The following is a 27964-nucleotide window of genomic DNA, read 5'->3' on the forward strand; positions in this document are numbered from 1 at the left end:
TTTCAACAACAAACTTTGACGTCACTACCCTTCTCCGATTCGGTTGGTCAGCGCAAGCGTTTTAGAACGAGGCTACGCCCCTTCCTCCAAACCTTCCCCTTCTATTGGACAAACTGCATCTTTATAATTTGATTGGACATCTGACACGTCAATCAAATGTCGGCTTGTGACGCACAGACGTTGTATTTCATAAGGGGCGGCATCTATGCTGGGCAACCCCTCTTCCTCCTTCTCATTGGTCAGTTGCGATGTCAGTCAAGCACCACCTTGTTGGCGTAGAGGCGCCTCTCGTACGGGAGTGGGGGTTGCGGCTGTATGGGCGTCGCGGCCTTAAAGGGGCCCGCACCTGCCGTGGCCGCCTTTTGGGGACATGGCGGCGGCTGGTGACCCCCAGCACATGGTGAGTAATGGCGACGGGATGGGGGCGCTCCCCTGTCCACCAGTACGAGCGGCTCTGAGGGCCGGCGGGGGGGCCAAGCTCCTGTCAGCCTAGCCCCGGGGAGGCTGGACCTGGCTGGGAAAGAGCCCCCGGATCACCTGAGCCCCCCCCCCCAGCACGGATCTGGTGGGGGTCACCCCCAGAGCACGGAGCTGGCTCGGAAAGATCCCCGATCACTCCCCTGCAGCCTGGATCCCCCTTTCATCCCCCCCAACAGGGATTCTGGGGGGACTCCCCCTGCCAAGACCCCCTCTGGACCCCTTCCTGAGCAAAGACAGCCAGATTCTGCCCTGCTGTGTTACTAAGCACAGACCTGGCTGGGAAAGACTGCTAGAATCAATTCCTTCCTCCAGCACAGTTCCTGGTGGGGAAAGACGCCCCAGGAGCACATCTCCTTTCCCCAGGACAGATCTTGGTGGGAATTCTACCCACGACCCCTGAGCACTGACCTCGGTTGGTTGGAGGTGGGAAACGGTGTCCCTCCCCTCAGCATCTCCATGCTTTGAGACTTCTGGGCACAACTGTAATGCAAATAAATAATATTGATAGCTTTATACATCTCTTGGTATCAAGCTATTTCTTACCACCCCTCAGCAGCTTGGAGCTGGCTAAAGAATTCTGGATGGGTAACATGATTGTGATGTTCTGTGGAATCTAATAAGCTAATGGTACATGTTTACTTACAAAGGGCTACAAATTTCTATTAAAAAAAGTATAATATTTTGTGTGTGTGATGCAGAAAAATATACAGATCTCTGAGTGTAAAACCTCCCAGTGGTATTACTGGTTTTTAGAGGGAGTCTGTGTTGCACAGCACAGTCTGGTATCTGTGGCCACCAGAGAAGTAGTGGAGACCAACACAGTTTGGTAAGAAGAGGTGTTTACGTTACTAGAAGCTGAAGCCAAAACCTAATCCAAGCAGAATAAATTGCTAAAAGATATTGAATATCTGAAAAACATGTTTGCAAGAGCAAGTGAAATTTTGAACTTTAAATGTCTTCAGTCTAGTGGTGCATTTCTTTGACAGATCTGATCATGCTTCAGATGTTAAAAGGCTGACCCTTTTAAAAGTGTTGCTGTTCCCTCAAACTCTGGTGTGGTGAGGAGGGTACATTCCCATCTAAAGGACTTTTTGATACAAAAGAAATAGAATGTTCTAATAATTTTAATTTTACATTGACTTTGTATTTTCCAGCACTTTCTGGTGTCTGCCGGGGTTGTTGGTTTGATGTTGTCTGCGCTAGGACTCATCATAGGCTCAGTTCAGCACTACTCAGGCTTAAAATAAGGCATTTGCTTAAGAACCCTGCTAAATCAAGGCCTAAAAGCCTAAAGAATGACAATCTAGAGACCAGAAAGGTGTGTCTTCACTGCAGCTGGGAGAGAGCCTCCCAGGCTGGGTAGGAGGACTTACACTAGCTTAGCTCAAACCAATGTGCTAAAAATAGTGCTGTAGACATTGTAACTTGGGCTTTCAAGCTTTCATGGCCGCCCCCTGGCTCTGAACTTGGGAGTGCCAGGCTGAGCTGCAGTGTTTACACGGTTATTTTTTATTGTGCTAGCTTGAGTCTTGTCTACCTAGGCTGGGAGGCTGCAGTGTAGCCTTACCTCAACTGTCCCCACATGCACCTTTTCCAAGAAGCCTAGCTCAGGGAAGCACAGTGGGACCCTCCTTTCCCCTTCTCATGGAAGTCAGAGTAGGGAGAGGAAGAAAGCATGACAGTTGTGGGGAGCACAATAGGACACAATTGAGGGTGCTGTAGTGGTCCATAGGCTACCATGCAGGTGATCGTAGAGAATTGCCTGGCCAGTGAAGCTAGAATAGCCATGAGAATGTCATTTCCCCACACTTTCCTGGTCTGCTGCCTTCACCTGACATTCCTGGCCCTCAGAAGTGAAGTCTGCTCTTTTTGCTAGCAACTGTGTTTGTGAGAGGATGTGCAACTGCTGGGAGGGCATGAGCCTGACTTCTGAGAACTTCTGGCAACGGGCCATAAACCATTCAATGAAAGTGCTGTTCCCACTTCCTGGGCCACAGGTTAGAATCAGCTGCCTGGTATGACTGAAACCTGGGCTACGCTTAAACTTAAGTTGAAGTAGCTACAGTGCTCAGGGGTGTGAAAAATCCACATGCTGAGTGCTAGAGCGATCTGACATAACCCCTGGAGTAGGCACAGTTAGGCTCATGGAAGAATGCTTCTTTTGACCTAGCTACTGTTGACTGGGGAGGTGGAGTTCCTATAGCGACTGAAAAACTTCAGTTGCTGGAGGAAACCTCTACACCAGGGATTGGCAACCTCTGGCATGCGGGCCATCAGGGAAAGCCTCTGGCGGGCCGGGCCGGTTTGTTTACCTGCCGCGTCCGCAGATTTGGCCGATCGTGGCTCTCACCTGCCGCGGTTTGCTGTCCCAGGCCAATGGGGGCTGCGGGAAGGGTGGCCAACACATCCCTCGGCCTGTTCTACTTCCCACAGCCCCCTATTGGCCTGGAGCAGTGAACCACAGCCAGTAGGAGCAGCGATTGGCTGAACCTGCAGACGCTGCAGGTAAACAAACCAGCCCACCATTAGCTTACCCTGGCGCGCTGTGTGCCAAAGCTTGCCGATCCCTGCTCTACACTGTGCTGCTACAATTGTTTGACTACAGCACTGTAGTTGTGCTGTTACAGCCCCTGTAGTGTAGACATGGCCTAACCCTGCTTAGCTTCCTCAATTTTGTCTCACTAAGCTTTCTCCACTGCTGTGGCCCCAGCTTTCCACCTGCAGCAGTCAAAGTTTATAGGGGAGGGGAGTGGGATGTAGGGATGCTTGTAGTCCTCTCGGCATAGCCCCTAGGTGGGCATTCTGAATGTTATTTCTTCTGATGGGACAGAAGTCAGAGCAACAGCCTTGGCCTCAAATCGGAGAGAGGATTGAATAATAAAGGTAATCTCAAATATACTGTTAAGATGTGGGCTTTTAAAAGTGGAAACCCATCCTCAGCTGGGGGTTTACTGTATCTGCTCTGTTAGAATTCTCAGTGTTGGTGGAGTGAGAAGTGACAATGCTAGCTCTTTATACTTTGGAATAGCAAGTGCCACACTAAGGCAGTTTTACTTCTGATTGTACTGGGTCTATCTAGAATGTTGGCTTCAGTTACATGAGCTTGTAGTTGACCTTTGGCTGGCTTCTCTGTGAGTTTGCGCAGGTTTGACACTGGGCAGTGGATGGCTAAGACTGAAGTATCCAGGATGGGTTTCTTCAGTGTTGGTTGAACTTCCATGTGTGTGAAGGAAGAAGGGAAGATTCAGTCTCTGAATGAAGTGTTTTGGCCAGGAAGGGCATGGGTTGGATTTACAAGTGTTACAGCAGGACTCCTTTATGGTGTCAAGAACTGCTTGATGAGTGAGTGTATTGAACTCGGGGAAATGCAGGCAGGTGGAGAGCCCCTTGGGGAGGGATTTGGCACAGATATTTTTAGTAAAAGTCATAAACAGGTCACTGGTAGTAAACAAGAATTCATGGCTTGTGACCTGTCCAAGACTTTTACTATATATCCCTAACTAAAACATGGGTTGGGGATGTGGGTGCCTGGGGTGGGGTGGGGGGACAGTCTGGGGTGCTACAAGTGCTGGCGGGGGGGGGGGAGAGGTGGCCCAGGACCCCTGCTGGTGCTGGGGGGAGGCTACGGTGGCATGTAGCTTTGGACCCCCATTGGTGGGAGTGTATGTGTGTGGGCTGCAGCGTGTGGCCTGGGACCCTGCTTGGGGTGGTAGCATGCAGATCAGGGAAGGGGTGGGGGGCAGGGGAGAAGGAGGGTTGGTGGGGCTAGCAGGCTCCCTACCTGGCTCTGACCAGCGTGTCCCTGCAGCTCCTAGGGGAGGAGTGGCCAGGGGGGCTCCACGCACTGATTTTGCCACAAGCACCAGCTCTACAGCTCCGATTGGCTGGGAACCGCAGCAGTGTTCGGAGCCCCCTTGCCCCTCCACCTAGGAGCTGCTCCCACACACCCAAAAAACTAAGGGTGTCTGTGTTGGTGATGGCGAGGAAGGGTTAATTTGTAAGACAGCATGTCAATGGCAGAGGCCAGTGCCGAATGGTGATTATTCCACAGGTCCTTGACTCTCATCCTATGACTGGAGTGCTGCTGCCATTTAGCAGGCTTTGGAATTGGTTGGAGTTCATGAGCCCTCGTGGTCAAATCAGGATGACTGGTCTTTTCTATTGCCTGAGCCATTGGCTTTCGTGAGGTGATGGTCTGTCCAAGACAGTGTAATGTTCTCTAGCTTGATATCTAGGCTGAAGATCAGGGTATGATTATTATCTATGTGAATCTGTCCCACCCTGCATTTGTGCCATCCAGCATAAGACAATCAAATTGCTATTCCTTTCCTCTAAAAAGGTACTGTACCTAGATACTGCCTGCAGAAAAACTCAACTGCAAAATTCCTAGGCAGCTTTGCCCATTAGGAATGTAAAGGAGTTGGGTGCTAGTACCTGCTGTCATCTGCAGCTTCAGACTCCACCCACTTTCCCCATTCATGCCTGGATCCAAATTCAAAATCTCATGGATCCTCTCCCACTCCACTTCCCTCCCTGCTGACTCTCTCCATCTTGTGCCCACCTCTTCTTGCAGCCTTTATGCAAGGTTACTACAGTTACTATCTGGAAGAACCTTCCTTTGCCTTTCTGCCTCCTGGGTTCTCCATTTCTTTATAATCTCATCTAACTTGTGTACAGGCTGTACACATCTAATCTAAAAAGGTGTTTGCTCCCTTGCTTGTACCTCTTGATTTTTCTCCTGTTAAGTCTAAGAGTATTATTTAGGCTATGTCCACACTACGGACCTTACAGCTGTACCGCTGCAGCTGCACCGCTGTAGGTCTGTGTAGCTGCTCTGTGCTCTCCTGCCAACATAATAAAGCCATACCCAACGAGCAGTGGTAGCTATGGCATTGGAGACACTCTGCTGCCAACATAGTGCTGTCTACACGAGCACTTTTGTTTTCACAACTTATGTCACGGGGGTGACGCCCAGGAAAGGGAAGAGAAGCTGTGCTTGGTGAATATGGTCCATGAGTTAGATTAACCCTGATGAAGGTCCCTCCATTTTCATGTTAATTTTTGTACATTTCAGGTTGTATTTCCTGAAACATCACATACAAAGGGGGTCCTTCCCATAAGAGTTCCAAAACCAGAAAAAAAAATTAATTCTTTTTGTAACATTATTTCTTTTTAAGCCAATCTCATGGATTTTTTGTGGGGGTCGGGGGGGGGTCTGTCATGACATTTGAGTTGGTGAGGTTGTGATTTTATTGGGGTGATGAGTGCTCTCTTACTGCTGCTGTATATGCTGTTCTTGAAACTTTTAAAATTCAAATATCCAAATCTCTGTAAAGCTCATTATTTTTCAGTAAGTTACAGAACATCTGGAACAGTTCAGTCCTGTCTGTTTGTGGAATAGCATATGAAACTGTTCCTTGGCCACATTCATAAGTAAAATGTACTTGACAGCATGATATTATTTGGACTGTGGCAAGAAACGTTTGTCTGAACTATACAATGGTATAGACAAGCTGGGGGTTGTCAACATTGATCCAAAGTGGATGGCTATATTGACTCTTCATTGCAACATTCAAACAGAGATTAACTGAATGAACATGATTTGTAGCCAGATTGTTCTCAAGGGAAATTCAAGTAAGTAAAAGGGGCAAATATTTATTTTGCTTATGGAATTTAATGTCCAAGTGTTTAAATGGACTATCTGAAAAAAAATTGTTTGTTGGTGGCTAGGTGCTACTTAAGCAAATAAAGAAAACCGCAGTTGATTATACATCCCTAGGCTTTTCTATGCAAACATGTTTTCCTGAATGCTGAAGATCTGTTATATATATGCTGGGTGCCAGTATGCACCTAGCCTGTCCCCTTCAGTTGTGGGAAGTAAAGGGTTAAAAGTCTGGTGCTGGGGCAAGTAAAGTGAAACAAGGGAGCAGAACAATTTTTTTTTTCTTATTTACATCAGACCTTCCCTGTTTTTGATATGATTTAGGGTGAAAATGAAGCTCATAGTCCCAGATTGTGGGGCAGGAAATCTGGCCTTTGCAATGTAATTATAGTGTTAGTCTCTTGCAATGCTCATGAAAATCAAAATGCAGCTGAGCACTCTGTCAGTAATTAGGAGCTGGGGAGGAGAATTGTGTACCATAGGCTGGAGTAATTTGCCAGCTCCCCTTCCCAGGCTCTTTAGAGGGCATCCATTAGCCTCTCCCCGTGCTTCTGTAGCAGAACCTGATGGCATAATGACCACCATATACATCTGATTCTCCCTGCTTGTTGCAATTAGTGACTGGAAAATGAGGGTTGCAAATAACAACTTTGTTTCATTTTTCAGGGTATTCTACGTGGAAGTTGTAAATCTGCATCAATCACAGATGGACTCTCTGCAGCGTCATTTGTAGATTATCCGAAATACAAACCCTTCATTAATTCTGATTTGCAGCGCTCCCCTGAGAAACCAGTAATTCCATATCCAGAAAGTAACAGCAGAGGTAATAGTTCAGTCCAGCATCTATTGCCGTGGGATCTAGGTGCCATGTAAGAAGCATAGAGCATGCCCACAAAGGGCTGTAATCACACTGATTCTCTTGCTTTTACCCAGGGGAGGTGTAGTTTAATCTCTCCTCACTTCCATGTCATTTCTCTTTCCTTAGTTCCTCCTGTTTTGCCCTCCTCACTGTCCCATTATAAATCTGTCTCAGGGTGATACTGCTCCGAGGGGAAGGTCTAATCAAAGAGGTGCTGCTTTTATTTGGATCTAAACACTATTTAGTACAGCCCAGAGCAATATTCACTCCATAGCTCAGTGGTTCTCTTGTACTGGTGATCCCTTTCACACAGCAAACCTCTGAGACACTTTTTTTTTTTTTTATTAAGCACTATTATAACTGCTGGAGGTGAAGTGGGGTTTGGGGTGGAGGTGGACAGCTTGCGACTCCCCACTTAATGACCCCAACCTCCAGTTTGAGAACCCCTGCCATAGCTGGAGTCCCATGGCTGAGAATCTTCTACCTCCTGTGCCTAAAAGTCTGATTTTGAGCCAGTCACGCTGCCCTGAAAACGAGTGCAATTTCCTGGATGGATGGGTAGCTGGCTAATGACTTTATAATGTAGCCTATGACTGACATATGGTCCTGCCTTCCCAGCTCCCCCAGTGATTAGGGCTTTAATTTGAGCTCAGAAGTAGGTTTGAAGGAGAAGGGAGGCACTCAATGTAGAGGAAGGGGCAGGATACAAAAGGTAGAAGGGGAAGAATTGCCAGAGGAACATTTAGAGGACGCGGAAAAGCACTACATATGAGGGGGTATGAAATGAGAGCAGAGTTGTATGGAGGGGTGGATTTGTGAAGAGTTTGAGATTCCTGGAGGGAAGATGGGGAAAAAAAGGAAGGATTAAGCCGAACCTAACCAACGGGATTCAAACTCTAGGTTATAAAGCAGCATAACGTGGTTGGAGTGGCTGTTGTAATGAGGTCTGACTTGGGAAAGACCTGGTCCTTATGGCCAGTGTAGTAAACTCCAAGCACATAGTGCTTCTTAAATGTAACATGCACTCTGGCACATAAACTGCTTTCTGTCCTGATAGTGCTATTGATACATAATTAAAGGAGCACTGTGGCTGAAACATAGAAGTATTCAGTAGTGCAGGAAGAGCTCTCCTGAGAATTATTGATGAAGGTGTATTTTCATATATTGCCTAGTGATAAACTGAAGCCAGAGTGTGCAGCTGGTTGTAATCCCTTCTGGTTTTCATTGTTCAGCGCTGAAGACCTTTAACTCCAGAACAGTGACTTGTAAAATAATAGTCTGGTAGCAAAAACATGAGAGAGGGTTTTTTTATTTCAAAAACCGTGCTGTGTGATCTGTACCATACTGAAAAAACAAACAAAAATCCAGTCTCTTGCTGTCACATTGGGAACAGAGCCATGCTGTCTAAAACCTTGTCTGCCTGTGAGCTCATCCAAATATTTAGCTACTTTCCACTGACTGTTTGTGTCCATACTTTTAAATCCTACAGTTTCTATAGCTGTAATGTATAAAAATATACATCCAGGCACTTATCACTTATTTATATATTATTATTTATTAATTAGCTACTTTAAGAGTAACAATGGTTTTTGTTTGTCTACAATTCAGAGTTTGATGTCTTTGCTTCAGAATTTTCCCACTGTAGTGTAGTAACTGTTCTTTACCTTTTGTGATCTTATACCAAGATGTCAATATCCACCCTTGCATGTATTAATCTTTTTAATAAATGCACCTGCTTTATTACCTTCAGTGTGGGCTTCAGTATAGAGGTGTCATGTTAATGTGACTTTAACAATACTAATCTGCACATGTGGTCTCTGTGTAGATGTATTCTACTTTAATGGGACTTCACATGGGGGTAAGGGTGTGTATCCTTTTGCAGAACTGGGGCCTGTATTAGACAATACAGTGTAGATCCATAGTACCTTAGATGACCAGCATAAGGTTTCAGCTCAAGAAGATGCAGTTTCTTTTTTTATTGTGGTTGACTGTCTAAAGATTCTGTGGGATAATTGGTGGTTAAAGGAGGAATTTGAATTAAGGGTGCAAGTGAAATGAGGAGGGAGTTCCAAATCCAAGGGGGAAAAAACAGCAATGGGAGAAGGATACAAAAGTGGACCCAGAAGGGCAGCTTAGGAGGAAAATAGAGCAACACTCTGGAGAAGAAGATTTTTGCATCTCTTCTGACTCACGTTCACTTCCCTGGTTTCAGTGAGTATTCACAGTGTACACTCATGAACTGGTTGAGTCTGTAGCCACATTGAAATCCTAGCTAGTAATTGTTTATATCAGGGGAGGGCAAACTACGGCCCGTGGACTGGATCCGGCCCATCAGGGCTCTCAGTCTGGCCAGCCCCATGGGATTGCCAGCCCCATGGTGCAGCAGGGCTCAGGCAGGCTCCCTGCCTGCTCCGCTCCCAGAACCAGCTGGCACCACATCTCTGCAGCCCCTGGAGGGGGCAGCGGGGCAGAGGGCTCAGTGCCCTGCCCTCGCCTGCAGGCACTGTCCCCCGCAGCTCCCATTGGCCAGGAATGGGAAACCGCAGCCAATGGGAGCTTCAGGGGTGGTACCCACAGGCGAGGGCAGTGTGCGGCAGAGCCACCTGCCCCGCTCCACTCCACCCCCACCCCCCAGGAGTCACTGCCGAACATGCTGGCCACTTCCAGGAGCGGTGGGGGGCCAGGGCAGGCAGGGAACCTGCACCACGGAGCCACTTGAGGTAAGCGCCCACACCCTGAACTCTTCCTGCACCCCACCCCCTGGCCTGAGCCCCTTAACCCCCGGCACACCCCTTCTGCACCCCAACTCCCTGCCCTGAACCCTCTCCTGCTTCCTGTACCCCTCTGGCACCCCAGCCCCTTGCCCTGAGCCCCTTCCTGCACACTGCACCCCCTCCTACACCCTGCAGTCCCTCCCATACCCCAACCCCCTGCCCCAGCCCTACATTCATGGCCCTGCTTGCAATTTCCTCAACCAGATGTGGCCCTGAGGCCAAAAAGTTTGCCCACCCCTGGTTTATATATCCCATTGAGCTTATAGTGGGGTATCAGTCTTGCACCTTACTACCACTTCAGTGCTAGCCTTCTTCTACCTATCTGATAGAATGAGAGATGCAGTCAGGAAATCTGTTGTAGATTATATTAATTTAAAGGCAATTTCTCTGTCACTGAGCACTAGCTCCAATTGTCCAGGATGTTTTCATTGCAGGTAGAGTTGAAGGGGGGACCAACACCGCCCAGCAAAAGATGGCCAGTGACTCTTGTGATATTGTCAAGGGCTAAAATCAACTTGTGGGTAAAGGGGCCTGGGAGTAGGGGCTGTCCTGTAGAAGTTGTCCCCAAACCGCTAACTGATTTCAAAACCGGATCAACTGAAGCAAGTTTGTTCAGGCCAGTGCAGTCTGGTTTACCCAATAATACCTCACACACTTTGAAACTCTATTAAGCTGAGACTCTTTAAAAATCAGTTAAGACCTTGGGGCAAATTTCCCCAGTATTGACCAGACTTAAGGGACATGAGTGTTGCATGGGCCTTGGCATGTGGAGGGAGTGCAGGAAGGTAGCAAGAGGAGGGAATGGTTGCCATTTGTTAATATATGAACACATTTAAAAAGAAACCATTTAATATTCAGGTGGCAACCTGAGGGCACTGTCTCTTAGTGGCATGTAACAAGGGTGTCTAATTCAATTACAGCAATATTTTCTGCTCTGAAGAATCTTCAGGAGAAAATTCGCCGACTAGAGCTGGAACGGATTCAGGCAGAGGAGAATGTGAAACACCTGAGTAAAGAAACATCCGACTATAAGAAAGTGCTAAATGAGCAAATACAACAGAGGGAGCACTCCAAGACGGAGGTGTCCAAGCAAAATCAAGGTTTGTTTACATGTAGCCTTTGCGTGGTCAGGGTGCTAGCAATACAAACTCCACCCAAGGTCGCTGACTGGCTTTAGTGTATTGTGTGGGAACATTCTGCCAGGAATGAACTGTTTGTGTGGTGCGCCCACAGAGACTTAGGGCTTGTCTACATTTAAAATGCTATGGTGGCACAGCTGTGCCACTGCAACTTCACCGTTGTAGCACCTCGGCATAGACACAACCTACTTACCCTGACAGGAGGGGTTCTCCCATCAGTGTAGGTAATCCACTTCCCCTAGAAGTGGTAGCCAGGTTGATGGAAGAATTCTTCCAGTGACCTAGTGCTGTGTATCCATGGACTTACGTAGGCTTAACAGCATATGACGATGCGGTTCTGGCGGGACCCAACTGAGAGTGCTAGTTCAGGACCAATTGCTTAAACAGGGCAGTTACAGCCCTAGGCTGGGGTTTTTTCCACCTCTAAGGCAAACCAAATCAGCCAGACAAAAATGACTTCGGTTTCACCCCACTGGCTAACAACAAGTCACACAAGCAATTTCCTTAGCCACTCCAGTCTCCCAGTATCACCACAAGTGCCACTCGTCCTGGGGATGAATGGTTATGAAAACCAACACCCCAGTAAAAGAAAAAGATTCTCTTGATCCCAAAGGACCAAGCCCCAGACCTAGGTCAATATACACATCAGATCTTACCCACAAATCACACTGTTGCCAATCCTTTAGAATTTAAAATCTAAAGGTTTATTCATAAAGCAAAAAAGGTAGAGATGAGAGCTAGAATTGGTTAAATGGAATCAATTACATACAGTAATGGCAAAGATCTTAGTTCAGGCTTGTAGCAGTGATGGAGTAAAGTGCAGGTTCAAATCAAGTCTCTGGAGAACATCCCCCACTGGGATGGGTCATCAGTCCCTTGTGTAGAGCCCTCCAGAGGTAAGAAGCAGGACTGAAGACAAGATGGAGATGAGGCATCAGCCTTATATAGGCTCTTCCAGGTGTAAGAAACTCTTTGTTCTTACTGTGGAAAATTACAGCAAAATGAAGTCTGCAGTCACATGGGCAAGTCTCTGCATACTTTGCTGAGTTACAAGGCGTATCTGCCTCCTCTCAATGGGTCAGTTGTGTAGCTCAGACTCTAGGACTGGAAGGGACCTCGAGAGGTCATCGAGTCCAGTCCCCTGCCCTCATGGCAGGACCAAATACTGTCTAGACCATCCCTGATAGACATTTATCTAACCTACTCTTAAATATCTCCAGCGATGGAGATTCCACAACTTCCCTAGGCAATCTATTCCAGTGTTTAACTACCCTGACAGTTTGGAACTTTTTCCTAATGTCCAACCTAAATCTCCCTTGCTGCAGTTTAAGCCCATTGCTTCTTGTTCTATCATTGGAGGCTAAGGTGAACAAGTTTTCTCCCTCCTCCTGATGACACCCTTTTAGATACCTGAAAACTGATATCAGGTCCCCTCTCAGTCTTCTCTTTTCCAAACTAAATAAACCCAGTTCCTTCAGCCTTCCTTCATAGGTCATGTTCTCAAGACCTTTAATCATTCTTGTTGCTCTTCTCTGGACCCTCTCCAATTTCTCCACATCTTTCTTGAAATGCGGTGCCCAGAACTGGACACAATACTCCAGTTGAGGCCTAACCAGCGCAGAGCCATCAAGCAGGCTAAGCAGAGCTAACACCAACTCGTCTGGGGTGTCACCCAGAATTACAGCACCAATTTGAAATACAGACAGCATACAGCCAATACTTATAACTTCAACTACAAAATGATACAGGCATACAGACAGCATAATCATAACCAGTAACCCATAACCTGGTCTTAGACACCTTATATGACTCCCTTTACATAAGATTTGGTGCCATTACAAGACCTTGGTTGCAAATCATGTTCTATATGGTCCCAGTTTATACCAATAATGTCACACAGCATTGCTCAGGGGGGTGGATTTTTCACACCCCGACTGATGTAGTTAAACTGACTTAATTTTCTAGCATAGGCCAGGTGTTAGGGCTTGTCTACACAAGGAAATTGACTGAAATGGCTATTGCAGAATAAACTATTTTGGAATAGCTCCCTGTGTGGACACTCTGATTCCAGAATAAGAGTGTCCATGTGGGGAGTTATTCCAGAATAGCTATTGTGCTTTAAATTTACACCCTACATTATTCTGGAGTAATTTACTCATAGGCTATGTCTACACTACCGCAGTAAGTCGACCTATGCTACGCAACTCCAGCTACACAAATAACGTAGCTGGAGTCGATGTGCCTTAGGTCAAGTTACCATGGGGGTCTACATCGCTGAGGATTGATGGGAGAAACTCTCCCGTTGACTTGCCTGATTCTTCTCATCAGGGATAGAGTAGAGGAGTTGACAGCAGATCGCTCTCCAGTGTTGATTTGGCTGGTCTTCACTAGACCTGCTAAATCAACTGCGGGTGGATCAATCTCAAGCCTCAATCCCAACTGTAGTGTAGACCTAGCCATATATACATTCCTTTAATGCATTACACCTTGTCTACACTAGGAAAAGTTAAATTTTTCTGCATTATTAGAGCTCTGGAAGGGCTGCCAACGGTGGCACATCTTGATCTTGTTATGAGTGTAGCCTTGTACTAGGTTCAGCAGGATTGGAGATGAAGAGGTGAAGTCACTCTCTGGAAAACAAATGGAATACACCTCTACCACGATATAACGTGACCCCTCATACAAGATGGTAAAGCTCTGACACACTGCTCTGAGCAGCGTGTTAAGGGTGCCGGGCAGGGCGGGGCCGAGGGGTTCGATAAGGGGCAGAGGGTCTCGGGAGTGGTCCAGGGCTCCCTTCCCCCTGCGGCCCCCCTTCCTCCCCGGTCTGGGGGCAGGAGCTGTGGGAGGGCACTTTTGGGGGCCCCAGAGTGGCCCGAGGAATTAGCCGGGGGCTGGGAGCAGCCCCCTCTGCTTCCCTTGCCCTGGCCCCAGCTGTGTCGCTTGGGGGAGGGACCCCCCTGCACTCACCAGCAGCGGCAGAAATGGAGCAGCCCGGCCCCAGCCTGCTCCACTCTGCCAGCTCCCAGCCACAGCGCTCCCTTCCTGCTGCAGGTGAGTATGGGGAGTGTCCTTTCCTCACCCTCCCCACACTCACCTGTGGCGGGAAGCAGAGTGCTGCAGCTGGGAGGTGGCAGAGTGGAGTGGGCTGGGGTTGCCTCGCTCCGCTTCTCGCCACAGGTGAGTGCAGAGAGGTTGGGGAAAGGACGCCTTCCGCACTCACTGGCAGTGGGAAGCAGAGCAGCCCAGCCGCGGCGCTCCACTGCCCACAAGGCAGGTGAGTGCAGGACCTTTCCCAGCCACCCCCAGCGACATGGCTGGGGATGGGGCTGGTGAGTGCCTGGCAGGGTGTGGGGGTGGATAGGGGTTGGAGCAGTCAGGGGACAGGGGGGTTTCATAGGGGGTGGGGTCCTGGGGGTGATTAAGGATGGGTCTCTGCAGGGGGTGGTCAAGGAACGGGGTGGGCAAAGCAAGTTTGATATAATGCAGTCTCATCTATAACACGGTGAGATTTTTTTGTCTCCCGATGACAGCATTATATCAGGGTAGAGGTGTAATTCCAGTTGTGCTCAAATGAAGCTAGTGGTCTGTGATACATGCTAACAGTTCCTGTTGTGTGTCATTGAGCAGGATTTGCAGGATTCTGATTACTTGCCTAGTTGTAGAGACTGTACATTGTGAGTGTGAGAAAATTTACAGACATTCCAGCAATTAGCACCAGGATTTTTCAGGCAAAGTGGCCAGACTGATTTCCTCAGAGTAAGAAAAGATGTGTTGGTTGTGCCACTGAACTAGAACTGTTAAAGACTTTTTTTTTTTTTTTTAAATCACAGATTACTTTTTCTGTTAAGCTATGGAGGGAGTTGATGTCCTAGTTCACATGAAAGTTCCTACAGATTTTACTTTATTGTAGAGCCCCGTGCAGGACAGTGTTTTTTGTTTTTTGTTCTTTTTAATCCTGGTCCCACGTCACTCTGCAATACCCATTCTCACCCCCACCCACTCTCGTATTGTTTCTTACATTTTTATCCTGCTCCCATCTGCAAAAACCTTAGATCCTGTTGGAGAGTCATATTTCCCTCATGCTACAAAAAAAGTCAGTTAATATATTATAAATATAAATGGAATTCAGAGATAATTTTTACTACTACAAGAATAAAACAAATCTTGCTTAAGCCATGTAAAAAATATACTTTAACTGTTATAATAGACATCAAATCTTTTCTCGCTTAAATTTAAGTATTAAAAGGTTTTTTTTCCAGTATTTTCTTGCAAATTACCAGTGTCTGATTTTTTTTTGCCAACCCAATCTTGCCCATAATAAAATATGTTTTACCCACTCCCACTATTATGGCAGTGGGTCCTGTGGAACACGCAGAATCCCAGTCCCGTTGCAAGGCTCTGCTCTACTGGATGATTGGTGTCATGGAAGGATTTTTAAACTGTGAGCTCTTTGGGGCAGAGACTGTTCCTTTGTTTTGGAGCAGCACTTAGGGGGATGCTACTGGAAGTGAATTTACTGACTGATCTCACATTTCCACTTTATCTTAGAACTGTCTTCTCAGCTGGCAGCTGCTGAATCTCGTTGCAGGCTTTTAGAGAAGCAGCTGGAATATATGAGGAATATGATAAAGCATGCAGAAAATGAAAAGACAAGTGTCTTGGAAAAACAGGTAAGTTCCCCAATCCAAGTTTACCTGTTAGTTATACTAGAGAAGTTTAATGAATTAAGGCATGATGTTGAGTAATCATTGTAATTCTGGCACCTTGAAATGTAATTCTCTATGCTGTTTTAATTTGTCTTTAAGCTAAATAAATAAAGAATAAAGTTCTCTGCTCATATCTGCCAGTCCTATTTCAACACTGATATTTTGCTTTCTCCTTATGAACACATCTCTTGTTGAAATCGGTAGATGTGCTCTCACATTATGATGCTGAATCAATAAATCCTGAGTCTTAGTTCCTTCCAATGACAGATCCATACCTCTAGGACAGTGCTTAGTCCTGCCTGCAACCCCCCTAAACTCCTCGTTAGGGTGACCAGACAGCAACTATGAAAAATCGGGGTGGGGGGGTAATAGGAGCCTATGTAAGAAAAAGACCCAAAATCAGGACATCTGGTCACCACACTCCTCATCTATAAATAATTTCCCCCCTCTCCCCCCAGATGTTTACATCCTTAACACATTTGTAGAGACTTATCTTGGTTTTCTCCTTGCATTATGTGATGCCTCTGCATGTTCTCAAACTCAAGGTTTGGATGATTGTTGAGGCTTTGGTGGTGCATTTCTAACAGTTCTTTGCTTTTTCCTTTTCTCTTTGTAGGTCACTTTAGAGAGAGACCGACTTCTAGATCAATCTCACGTTCAATCTAAATTGGAAAAGCTGGATTTGCTGGAACAAGAATACACCAAACTAACTGCAATGCAGGCTCTAGCAGAGGTCCGTCATTCCTCTTGCACACTAAATCAGATTTGTCTTGGTCATGAGTATTGAGCATGTTTTGGTCCTCTACCAAAAGATCACTGATAGAGCTGAATGTGCATCCTGCATGAAATTCTGATATTTAACATTTTGGACCCAAATCAGAATGTAAAGTTGAATTTATTTGTATGGAACAAATTCTGAATTGTTTACGTTTCATAGACTATCAGGGTTGGAAGGGACCTCAGGAGGTCATCTAGTCCAACCCCCTGCTCAAAGCAGGACTAATCCCCAGACAGATTTTTCCCCCCGATCCCTAAATGGCCCCCTCAAGGATTGAACTCACAACCCTGGGTTTAGCAGGCCAATGCTCAAGCCACTGAGCTATCCCATTTAAACATTCCCAAAATTGAGAGGTTTCTTTTTTTTTTTTTTTTTTTTTGTTTAGAAGACCCCAAACTCTTCATTTATAGTCATTTAAACATTAAACTGCATTTTCTTACTGGCGCATATTGCTTTATAGGAGTTGTAGTTTGGGAACCAGCTGTATCTTTTCGCTCACTGACCAGGCTCCCTTGCTGGACTACATCTACCATGATGCACCACTAGGATTACCAGCTAGCTGGTATTTGACTGGCCTGGCCAGTTTTTTTATGGATTTGCCAGAAAAATCTTTAATATGCCATTTTTTTTTTACGTGAGATTTGCATTCTCACAGTGCAGTGGGATATCTAATGTTAGAAGTTTGTGTTCAGTTAAAGATGCTACAGTGTTCCCACTTCCACAGTTTACACGATAACCCAGGGGTCGGCAACCTTTCAGAAGTGGTGTGCTGAGTCTTCATTTATTCACTTTAATTTAAGGTTTTGCATGCCAGTAATACATTAACGTTTTTAGAAGGTCTCTTTCTATATGTCTATAATATATAACTAAACTATTGTTGTATGTAAAGTAAATAAGATTTTTAAAATGTTTGAAGCTTCATATAAAATGAAATTAAAATGCAGAGTCCTCTGGACTGGTGGCCAGGATACGGGCAGTGTGAGTGCCACTGAAAATCAGCTCGCGTGCCACTTTCAGCACGTGTACCATAAGTTGCCTACCCCTGTGATAACAGATCAAAACTGTTGAAAATACAGCAGCTTTCTGCTCATCAGCACGCAAGCACATCACATGCATGTGTTAGAGGGTTTGAGTCACATGAGAGTGAGGAGACATGTCATGTTATCAATCTTATCTATATGTATTCTCTTTAGATACTATAAATGGGCTGTGGAGGGGGAATATTGCCTTGGGGTTGGAGTTTGGGTTGTGGTGGGATGGCCTTGTTGGGGACCCATCATTTCAAAGGTGGTAACCTTCTGCACTACACGCAGTGTTGTCAGAGGCAAATCTATATTGCATTATGGAAGATGTAGTCCAGCCAGGGAGCTTGGCTCATAGGAGAGAATGGGGACTTGAACTACAGTGCCCATAAGGCAACACACTGATAGTTTCATAAAATAAACTGTTTCCCTATTTGAAACTAAATATTTTGGGTCAGTTCAACATAATGCAATATTCTGATTCAGGTCCAAGTGACCCAAAAATGAAATATCTAAATTCTTCAAGAAAACAAATATTTTGGGGCAAAATCAAATTTTGTGTTTTTCCCTCCCTGTGCAAAATCTGAGCCAGGAAGCTTTGATCAACTCTTGAGACTAAGACCTTTTCTAAACTACAGAGCTTTTGCTGGTATAGCAGTGCTGGTATAGCCCCTGGTGGAGATGCTATGTAAGACCAGAGTTCTTCTGCTAGTGTAAACAAAACTAGCCAAGTTGACAGGCACTCTTCTATAGCATAGCTGTCTTTGCAACAGGGCTTTGACAGTATAACTATGTCAGCTAGGGAGTGTGAAACTTCATTGACTTTAGTGCAGTTACACCAGCATAAAATAGGCTCTTAGTTTTCCAGTGACTAGCAAGGTGCTAAAATCATAGCCTGAGTAGAGAAACTGGATTTATGGTTTAGTACAACAATCTCTAACCCATTAACAAACCCCTCCTTCCTTCAAGCTACCTTCTCTCCCATGTCTTTCCCCCTGTATATGGCAGGGTGCTAAACAATCTGTCCCACCTTGTCTTTAGCTTTGACACTGGGAATACCTTTCCCAGACCTGACAAGGAGCTCGCTGTAAGCTTGAAAGCATCTCTCACCAACAGAAGTTGATCCAATAAAAGATATTACTCCTTGTTTCTCTAGTATCTGGGACTAACACAGCTACAACAATACTGCACAGACTTAGTAATGCACATAACTGTGTTGGGGGGGAAATGTAATGTTTAACAAATATGCTTCCATTTATTTACATAGCAATTGGAATACAACGTACATTTGTTTTTCTGACGACAGCTTGATTTTGGATTATGTTAGGGTGCAATGTTTAATCTTCAGTGTGAAGGCTAAGCCATGTTCTAGAGCCCTGGGCCTTTTTTACTGTCCATTCTAAGGTTCTGATTTTTATGAGACCTGTCATGCTCATCACAAAGCTGTGACTTCATCTCATTAAGCCAAGATTTTCACCTTAGGAGTGACTTGTACTGAGGAAAATGGGTGCTTTTTTACTGCTTCATGATGTATAAAGAATCCATGGAAGGATTTTTCAAAGGGTGTGCTTTTTTTTTTTGGCCTGGTATTTTACTTAGAAATGTCAGGAATGTGAAGTCAGTCTTCTCTGGCTTTGCTAGAAGACCACTTGGATGTCTCTTATGGATTGTTTGACCTCTGTCGTCAGCTTACAGTCTGGATGTTCAAAGACTTCTATTGTCGCAAATGTTTGAGGCATTTTAGTTACACGTGTTTAAAAATAAACCCAAAATATGTTTCAGGTCTCTATTCTAACTTGCACAGTATCTGACATAAAAAAATGTGCTGGTTCTTTAGCTGTCTCTTTGGCCTGAGACACTGGACAAGACCTAAATTTTAATGTAAAAAAAAATGTTAAACCACTTTTAGGCCTGTTATGTATTTTTAAAGAAAGGCAGTCTCCTCATTTTTTCCTCTTTGTAGGTTACACCCTTCATTAACTTGCTCTAGCCTTTCAGGCATTGTAATTAATGTCTTACTGAAATAAACTGGATTTTCCCATGTGTGTTCAATTTTAAATATTCAGGCCTGCTTGTACTTGTTAAAGACAGATGAGACTCTGAGATATTCTGAATCTGAAGGGAGTCTTTGGTCTAAAACAATGCATTGAACTATTTAGTTTTAATTTTGTTCAAGTTCCTATTTTAAGACTTCAGAAAAAAGGAACCAGGCATTCCACCAGTAACAACATTTTTCTTATTGAACTTCAATTAGAAAAAAATGAAAGAACTGGAACAGAAGCTCCAAGAGGAGGAACATGCAAGGAAGCTTGTGCAGGAGAAGGCAGCTGAGGTAACCAGCAAGTAATCTTTCCCTCTTATTTAAACTTTCATTTAAGCTCACTGGTCGGATCTCTCATGTGCTATGTAATGAAAAGCTCGGTGCAGTCTGGTTGGTGATGGAATCCAAGAATACCAAAGGCACCACTTTCTCTTCTGTTCTTTTGCATGAAATGGTGGAAAACTTTCTCTGGCAGGGCTGGGAATTGGGGAAGGGTGACATTTTGTGACTTCCCCAGTCCTGTCAAGAAGAGGGTGTCTAGTAAGTTATATTTTACTATTAAAAACTCAAACTTAGTCTGGTGTTTACTTCAGATAATCTCCAACCAGGATGATGAGGATGCAGTTTACCATTATCAGATCTGGCCAGTGCACTCAGTTAACTGGATGGCTTTCAACTCCAGCTAAATCAAACTCCCTGGCTTATATAGCCCCCTCACCCTGACCTGGGTGAAGCTTCTCATCATTCGAGGCTTCCAAATCATCTGTTGTCCAGTTCCTTTCCAAGACTTCCTCACATGCTTTTACATGCTTCTTCCTCAAGCCCTTTTTGCCCTAGGAAAGATTAGGACTGCTGCCCTTCCTGAGTCTCCACATGGGCAGACATTTGCAACACATCCTACCCTCTCCTCCCCAGACTAAGGAAAACAGGTCTTTTTATACCAAGCATGCTTTAACGGCCTGCCATTCCCAAGGCTACTGAACTATAAGTCCCAAAGCACTCATGTTTGGTAGAGACCACATCACAGGACTCAGCTTTGTTTGGTTCTGCTCTGAAAAGTTGAATAGAAAATGATTGACTTCCTAGAGGTTTTTGACCTCTCCTAAATGACCTAGGATGGAACTGTAGGCCTGTTTTAGGATGGATAGAAAAAAAATTTCTACTGAATTCAAGGGTTTTTTTTATTTTAAGTGATTTCTGTAGATTATCTATTGGTTTCTTGACAATTTAAATTCACATCTCCATTAAGGGTGACTGTAAAAATAGCATGGTGGAGGTTCCATGTTTGTGTCAGAATCCATATTGCATTTGCTCAGTGTCCAAGTAAGAGCTGTGTTTTTTTCAACTGCTAACCCTACAGACTCAACCTGGACTCAGCATAAAGCTGGATTCTTTCCCTTTCACATATCCTTGGAGGCCATAATAAGCATCTGTTACATGGATACTGCTGTATTTGAAGGCTGTTATAGCTGGATGGTTATAACTAAAGGCATAATTTGGCCTGCATCTTATTAGTGGGACTTGTTATTGGTGATGGGAGGCAGGGGGAGGGAATCTAGAGCTGCCATTCAGCCCAGGTTAAGTTTGCAGGACTAGCAGTTTATGGAGATATTGGCACAATTAACAGGGAATCCCACAATTCTAAATTTAAAATCTCTTCAGAGCAGAACTATGCTTTAAGTAGGATCAAGGAAAAAAATTGAGTCAACACTTTACAATAACTAGCAATGACTAGAGGACAAAAGGATACCATCAAACCAGTATTGCCTGCATCAGGATATAAACCTCTCAGGCCAATGACCTTCTTAACTTTGGTGCCATGTACATCACTGGCACTATAATAAATAATACTCTGTGTGCTAAAGTAGCTGGAAGGTAACACCGAACGCCAGCACTGATGCTTATGGAGAGGTTGAGGGGTTCTCACATTAATCCTGCATGTTCACTGGTGGCTGGAAATAATGATTTCTGAAGTCATGTCTTAGAACTTTTGAGGAAAAGAATTCAACTTTTTATATTGATCCATTTGCACAGTGATCACTCCAAACCTCAACTTTTTCAGTAAAATACAGAATGTATTCAACACGAGTCAACCAAAGTGGAAGGAACTGGGATGTCCTCAGAGATGTGGCATCATTTACTGACGAGGCAGTGCTAACGCTTTGACAGTCAGCAGTGATGTAAAGGAAGTGCATGAATGTAATGTTATTTCACACTTGCCTGCAGGGAAGTGGCTTGTGGCTCATTCAGCCTCTCATTACGACTGGTAATTCTTCATTGAGCTAGAATTCATGGTAGTTGTTTAGATCAGAGGTTCTGAAACTGGTACATTAGTTTGATCCATCCATGCACTTTCCAATCACTTTTTAAGGGGGTATATGAACTAATAAAGCTTTGGAGCCCCTGGCTAGATGTACTTGGTGTCACTACTGTAGGTGTTTAACATTGCAGTAATACCTAGAGGCCTCAACCACATGGGCAAACTGTTGTTCTAGGCACGTACAAGACATACAGTAAAGGACAGACCCTGCCGCAAAGAGCTTACTGTCTAAAACTTGCTCCTTGGTTGGCCAGTCCCAGACTGCAGGGTTTGATTGTTTTGGGTTTTTTTAATACCTTCCAGTTATTTTCAAAAAAATCATAATTCCCACTATTAACTCCATTCACAGCTTCAGACAGGACTGGAGACTAACCGCATACTGTTGCAGGCAGGAACGCCATCAGTTCCTCCAAAGCCAAGGAAAACAAAGAAGAAAGCTAAGCAGCCAGACAAGGTAGCACGCTGTCATTGTAAATTGTATTGGGAAGGAAGGAGGATGAAGTGGGTGGGTGAGAGGGAGAGATCAGGTAGCTGGCTCTTTTTTCCTAGAAAGCAGAGGGGTATGGGTTTGGCAGGGTCATGTCTAATGACAGTTTCTCTCTTCTTAGAAACGCCCTCTCACGAGACATTTCCATGCACAGCCCCACTACAGGCTGTGTCTGAGTGACGTGCCATTTGTCGCTGGAAAGGTGAGGGGGGTTAATTCTGAATGCCTACAAGTAGCAAGCTCTGGAGAATTTTACACTTTGAGTATGAAGTTAGTTCAGAAGATGGGGCTCCAGGTCATGGTTGCCAACTTTCACACAGTAAATAAGCACCCCGACTTGCACAGTAAGCCAAAAATCAAGCTAATCCCATTTCAAAACAAGCCAATCCCTAAGAACCCCAACAATGTGTGACTAGATCCCCCAGCATGCAGTCTGGGACTGTGGTGGACCCTTTGTGCACCCCTGACACTCTCCCTCCCCTCCTGCCCACCTCGCTTGCTGGGAGCCAATCAAAAAAGAAGCTACTAGCCAACAAGCAACAGTCAAGCCATTTAAGTAAAAAACAAGCCCAATTTCTGCATTTTTTCCGCAGGTTTGGCATCTTGTTTGGTGCTTTCATGACACCTAGTGGTCAGACTACTTAACAGTTTTATTTTCCTTTAAACTCGTAATTTTCCCTCCAGCCTTTCCTGCAATACTTGGTTTTGTCTTCTGTAACACCGAGCTGGCATGCTCAGAACCGTCTCCCCTGCTCTCAGGGCTGCTAGTCAAGCACTTTTCACAAGCATGGATTCACTCATACACAAAGCTCTTCTTAAAGTCACTAGCAGCAAATCAAGAGAAAAACCACGTAATCAGAGTTGTTTCTAAATAAATGTCCTACAATCGCTCTTGCTCTAGGTTGTTAAGAGATCTATTCACATCTACTTTACTTTTCCCCTTCAGTCTACTAGTCCCAGCCATTCTGTTGGAGCCAATGTACAACATGTGTTGCATCTAATGAAACAACACTCTAAAGCTCTGTGTAACGATCATGTGATCAGTGATGTTCCACCACCTAAGCCGACTGGCAACGCACCTCACCCCAGCAAAGGCAGAAAGTCCTCTTTCTCAACAGACTCCTCAGTATCCCAGGAAGAGCTTTCTGAAGTGTTGCTGACTTTGCAGGATGAATTTGGGCAGATGAGTTTGTGAGTCCTGTGATTAAATTACAAGAGTGAATGTTTTATACTGCCAGTGATTTTGGTTTGGTGGTGGGAGTTTTCTGGAGAGAAGGGGGTTATACAGTTCCTTATCCAAAGATGATGGATGCTTTTAGGCAGGGGTGGGTCAGAATTTAGTTCTGTCCAATCATGGCAGCCTTTTTCCCCTGTAACACTGATTAACATTTAACTTCGGTTATGACTACATACTAATGCACCGAGCCCTGCAGTATTTACAAGCAGCAGTTCCAAGAGGTGCACCTCTGAGTTTATTCATAACACATCAGACAAGTGAGTAAATGTGACTACTCTTTTGTGAGGGCTGCCTTGCTGTTCTTTCTGCTAAAATAGTCATCTAGTTATCAGGATCTAAACTGCTTCACTAGTCTCATGTATCATCCATAGTAGGAGCACAGACCTGAAATAGCAGCTAATGCAAATGAACCAAGGAACTACAGAATGGGAAATAGGACTCTCCTCAGAACGGAGTGAGCACTAAGACTATGGCTAAAGGGGGCCATCCATGTAATCTTAAATTAGTAATATTTAGGCCTAACTACTTTGATCAGTTATCTAGTGCAGTAGCAGTGGCCCATGTATGCATTCCACGTTGACAGCGCTCACCAACAAGAATATTACAGACTCCTGTTATGCCATCATAGCTGAACTATATTGAGACAGTTTCTGGTTACTAATAATATGCCTCCCTAGAGATGTCATTTCTCAGGCAAGTGGGCAAACAGTGTAAAGTTGAGAAAATCACACGCAGGCTTTTTTTCCGTCTTTGTGTAAGTGATCACCAACAGCTAGCAAAGCTAATCCACGAAACCCCAACTGCTGGCCTGAGGGAAGACCTGGAGCGGGAACTTGAGGCATTGGTGAGAAGAATGGAGGCAAAGGCAGACCAAATAAGTAAAGTCCGGAAACATCGGACCCGGGTAAGTCAGTTGCCTGTAGTTGCACTTCTGTAAAATGATTATTGTGAGGAATCTGTCACTGGGTATGTCCAGACTACCGGCCGTATCGGCGGGTTAAAATCAATTGCTCGGGGATCGATATCACGTCTAATCTAGACGCGATATATCGATCCCTGAGTGCGCTTATATCAATTCCGGAACTCCATCAACCCCAACGGAGTTCCGGAATCGACACAGAGAGCCGCGAACATCGATCCCGCTCCGTCTGGACGGGTGAGTAATCTGATCTTAGATATTCGACTTCAGCTACGTTATTCACGTAGCTGAAGTTGCGTATCTAAGATTGATATCCCCCCCCCTAGTCTGGACCAGCCCACTGTCTGAACTGCTGCTATAGCTGAATTTGGAAGCAGCAGACATGACCTGCCTTGTGTGGTCACGGGAGAGAGCCATTTGTACATGGGGGAAATCCCACAAAGACATTCTGCAAGTTGTCAAAAGACTAACTTATTTTCCTCAAAGTATGTTAGTTTTGTTTTTTGGTCACCCAGACTTTACTCAGGAAAAGGTTTGGGTCTATTTTCACTGTTGCACTACATTTTTGGGCAGTCCTCCTCTGCTTTGCATATGCTGATCTATCTGGTCTTGCTTTAGAATGTACATTTCACAAATATTGGAGGGAAAGTTAGATAGATACTTTAATCCTGTATCGAATTCTCTCTCTAGTCTTCCTTCATCTTACTGAAGTTTGTTTTGCCCCGAGATCAAATACAGTCTGGCAAGCCTGTTCAGTTTACATTGCTGTGTAGCATATCTTTGTGCAGTTTTCAACCCCCTCATCTCCAGCTTTGACATTGTGTGTGCTCTAGACACAGAAACTTCATCTGCCTAAAGTCAAAGTGTTGAAGACTTAAACTGCAGATGTCATCTGAAATCAAAGGCAATTGAGCATGTTTCCCACACACTAGGATCAGAGGTTCTCAACCTTTTTTCTTTTTGAGCCCCCTTCCCTCCAAACATGCTCTAAAACGCCTGCATATAAAAGCCAGGGCTAGCGTTATGGGACAGCAAGCAGCGCAATTACTTGGGGGGCCCCCATGAAGCTACATTGCTCAGGCTTCAGCTTCAGCTCCAGGTGAGGCTCAGGGATCTGGGTTTCATCCCCCTTCTGCTCTGGGCCCTAGTGAGTCTAATGCTGGCCCTGCTTGGAGGCCTCCCTGAAAACTGTTTGAGGACCCCTGGGGGCCCCAGCCCCTGGTTGAGAACAATGCACTAGATTTCCAATCAAGCAGATGACTGAAGAATTCATAGCCATTAACCTATTCTGCAGAGGAATGTCTGGGTCAGTGGAAGAAGACAGTTTATTAGTTATTCCTGTCAAGAAACTGAAACAGTTGTTGCAGACTGGCAGGTGTAGCAGCATTGACATTGTATGGCAATAGGCATGGTTCCGTGTGAATACTGTATGCCCCTGACTAGTAAAAAAAATTTCCTGCACCACTGTAGTACTGAGAGTCGCATAGTGTCCTATTTACACACATTTACAGCTGATGCCAGTTCTTCATACTACCAGTGTGTTTTAGAGCTCTTGAAAGTGATACCTCAGGTAGCTGCTTTCTAAGGACAGTGAGTGGCCTGTACAATCTGCAATAGGTAAATGGAAAACTTCATTCTTAGTAATCGCTGGGAAAAGGTGGGCAGTGGCTTTGTGGATTGGAGACTTAAGTCAGTTCTTACCCACATGGCCTCACAATTGGAGAAATTCCCCTGGAATCAGTTAGAGGATTTCTAAAATAGCTAACACTAATTCAGAACACAAACTGCATTGGAATCAGATTTTATCTCCATATTCTTAAAGATTTATGACATTATTACTTGGCTATAGCAGTAAATATATATGCTGTATAGGAGAAGTTTTCTTAAGTATTCCAGGAGATTGGCTGTCTTGGTAATAGATTCTCAGCTTTCTATTAGAGTCACAGGCACAAGTGAAAGGGGAGATTTTAATTCCATTGGGAGAAATAAGTAAACTGAAGCTGGGCTGCTCTTAATGTTTCTCTTTGGGCTTTCCTTTCAGCTGGAGAAACTCAAAAAAGAATGTAAGTCCAAAAAGTCTCGTGCTGAAGAAACACGAGACAGCCGGAGTGGAGTTAGTGAGGTGAAAGTAACAACCACTGTGACAACCAGGGGAAAGGATGCTGGCCCCATCAAAGTGAAACCTGGAGAGAAAAGCCGGAAAAACCTTCAATTGTTGCGGGACATGCAGAGTATACAGACTTCCCTTCAGAAAGATGATGTCAGCTGGGACTACTGATTTCTGATTTCTGTACTGGTTGATATTTTCCTTAAACTCCACCAGTCTGAACTTTACGTCTCACATTCCAGGTCTAAGAGATGCCTTTTCTACTGTGTGAAAGAGACTACTGTTTACGAAGTGCACTTTTTAAATGTAAACCCCACCCCCCATTTTGCATCTGTAGGTCTGATTTATTATGGTTCTAATCCATCCACAACACAAATTAGAGAAAGCAAGGCCTCATTTCTAATGTATCTAACTACTGAGTCTATATGTAACCCTTCATTATCTCCCCCTTTGTCAGCTGTATCCTTCCTCTAAGTCTTCCCTTCTAGCCTCCTCCTTCCACGCCTGCTGCACGATGTTTTATTTCATTATTCATATGGGTGGCTTGTCTAAAAGGTATGTGTGGCTTCACAACTCTTGCTATTGAACTTCTGCATGGGGCTGCTTAAAGGCATATCACCATTTGAAAATGAAGCTTTAGCCAAGAGTCTACAAGGTGTTATCAGTTGCTGGAAGTATACACAGTTGCTGACAGCACAGCCTTTGAGAACATAAGAAAAAGCAGGCGAACCTTATAAGTGTTTTGTTTAACTATCCAGTTCCAGGTCTGCTACCTTCCATTAGCCATTATTAATTGCAATGGACACTTCAACTCACTCACAAAGAAAGTAATTATCTTTTGGACTAGTTTTTCTTACCAGTTGACTCTAATTTAATAGTAATGATGTCTTAAGACTGGAGAGAGAAGTCTTCTGATGTGGAATATTGGGATAAAATCTATCATTTACTAGTGCACTTTGGCTGGAGTAGTAAAGTGCAGACATTTTTAATTTGCAAGTGCCTTAATCATGCCATTTAGTGCTGGCAGCTTGCTTAATTTTAACTTGAAATAGTATTCATTTTGACTTGGATATCTGCTTTTTTTAGTGGTGCAGGTATGAGTACTAAATGACTCGCACACTTAAGTGAATGTTATTTATTATATTAATAATGTAAAGAATGTCACAGTAATGGCATGTACAGAAGACAGATTCAAATTACCTGTGTCTATAAAGTTTTATGATTGGAAACCAATAAAATTAACTTGCAAATTTGAGTGAAGTAAGTTGAAATTTCTCTTTAACTTTCTAATTATCTAGCTGTGACTTATTACTCCTCAGAAGACACTGATATTCAAAGAGTAAATTGTATCAGTGTTGTTTAAAAAGTCCTGCCACACTAAAAAGCTCACCTGAAGCATTGCCTGAGCAGACATGTTAGGTGGCATGAGT

At 44.6% G+C, this 27964-nt stretch overlaps 1 protein-coding gene across 1 annotated transcript; it reads left to right on the plus strand.

Moving 5' to 3' along the window:
• Positions 1-242: 242 nt before the first annotated feature.
• Positions 243-27786, plus strand: CEP57 (centrosomal protein 57). Its single transcript, XM_030559976.1, has 11 exons — positions 243-400; positions 6809-6965; positions 10696-10875; positions 15466-15587; positions 16240-16356; positions 19678-19755; positions 22134-22238; positions 22393-22473; positions 23218-23462; positions 24268-24412; positions 26469-27786. The coding sequence occupies exons 1-11, from the start codon at positions 371-373 to the stop codon at positions 26703-26705; spliced, it is 1497 nt and encodes a 498-aa protein (XP_030415836.1). The 5' UTR covers positions 243-370; the 3' UTR covers positions 26706-27786.
• Positions 27787-27964: the final 178 nt, after the last annotated feature.

Source organism: Gopherus evgoodei, chromosome 1 (assembly GCF_007399415.2).
Source record: "Gopherus evgoodei ecotype Sinaloan lineage chromosome 1, rGopEvg1_v1.p, whole genome shotgun sequence".
NCBI lineage: Eukaryota > Metazoa > Chordata > Testudines > Testudinidae > Gopherus > Gopherus evgoodei.

What these genes read in the sequence shown, in the direction of transcription:
- CEP57 (XM_030559976.1), top strand. Translation starts at nt 371, where the DNA reads ATGGCGGCGGCTGGTGACCCCCAGCACATG. An exon ending in CTGGTGACCCCCAGCACATG is followed by an intron (nt 401 to 6,808) that starts GTGAGTAATGGC and finishes TTCATTTTTCAG; the next exon opens with GGTATTCTACGTGGAAGTTG. An exon ending in TGCAGGAGAAGGCAGCTGAG is followed by an intron (nt 19,756 to 22,133) that starts GTAACCAGCAAG and finishes CTCCATTCACAG; the next exon opens with CTTCAGACAGGACTGGAGAC.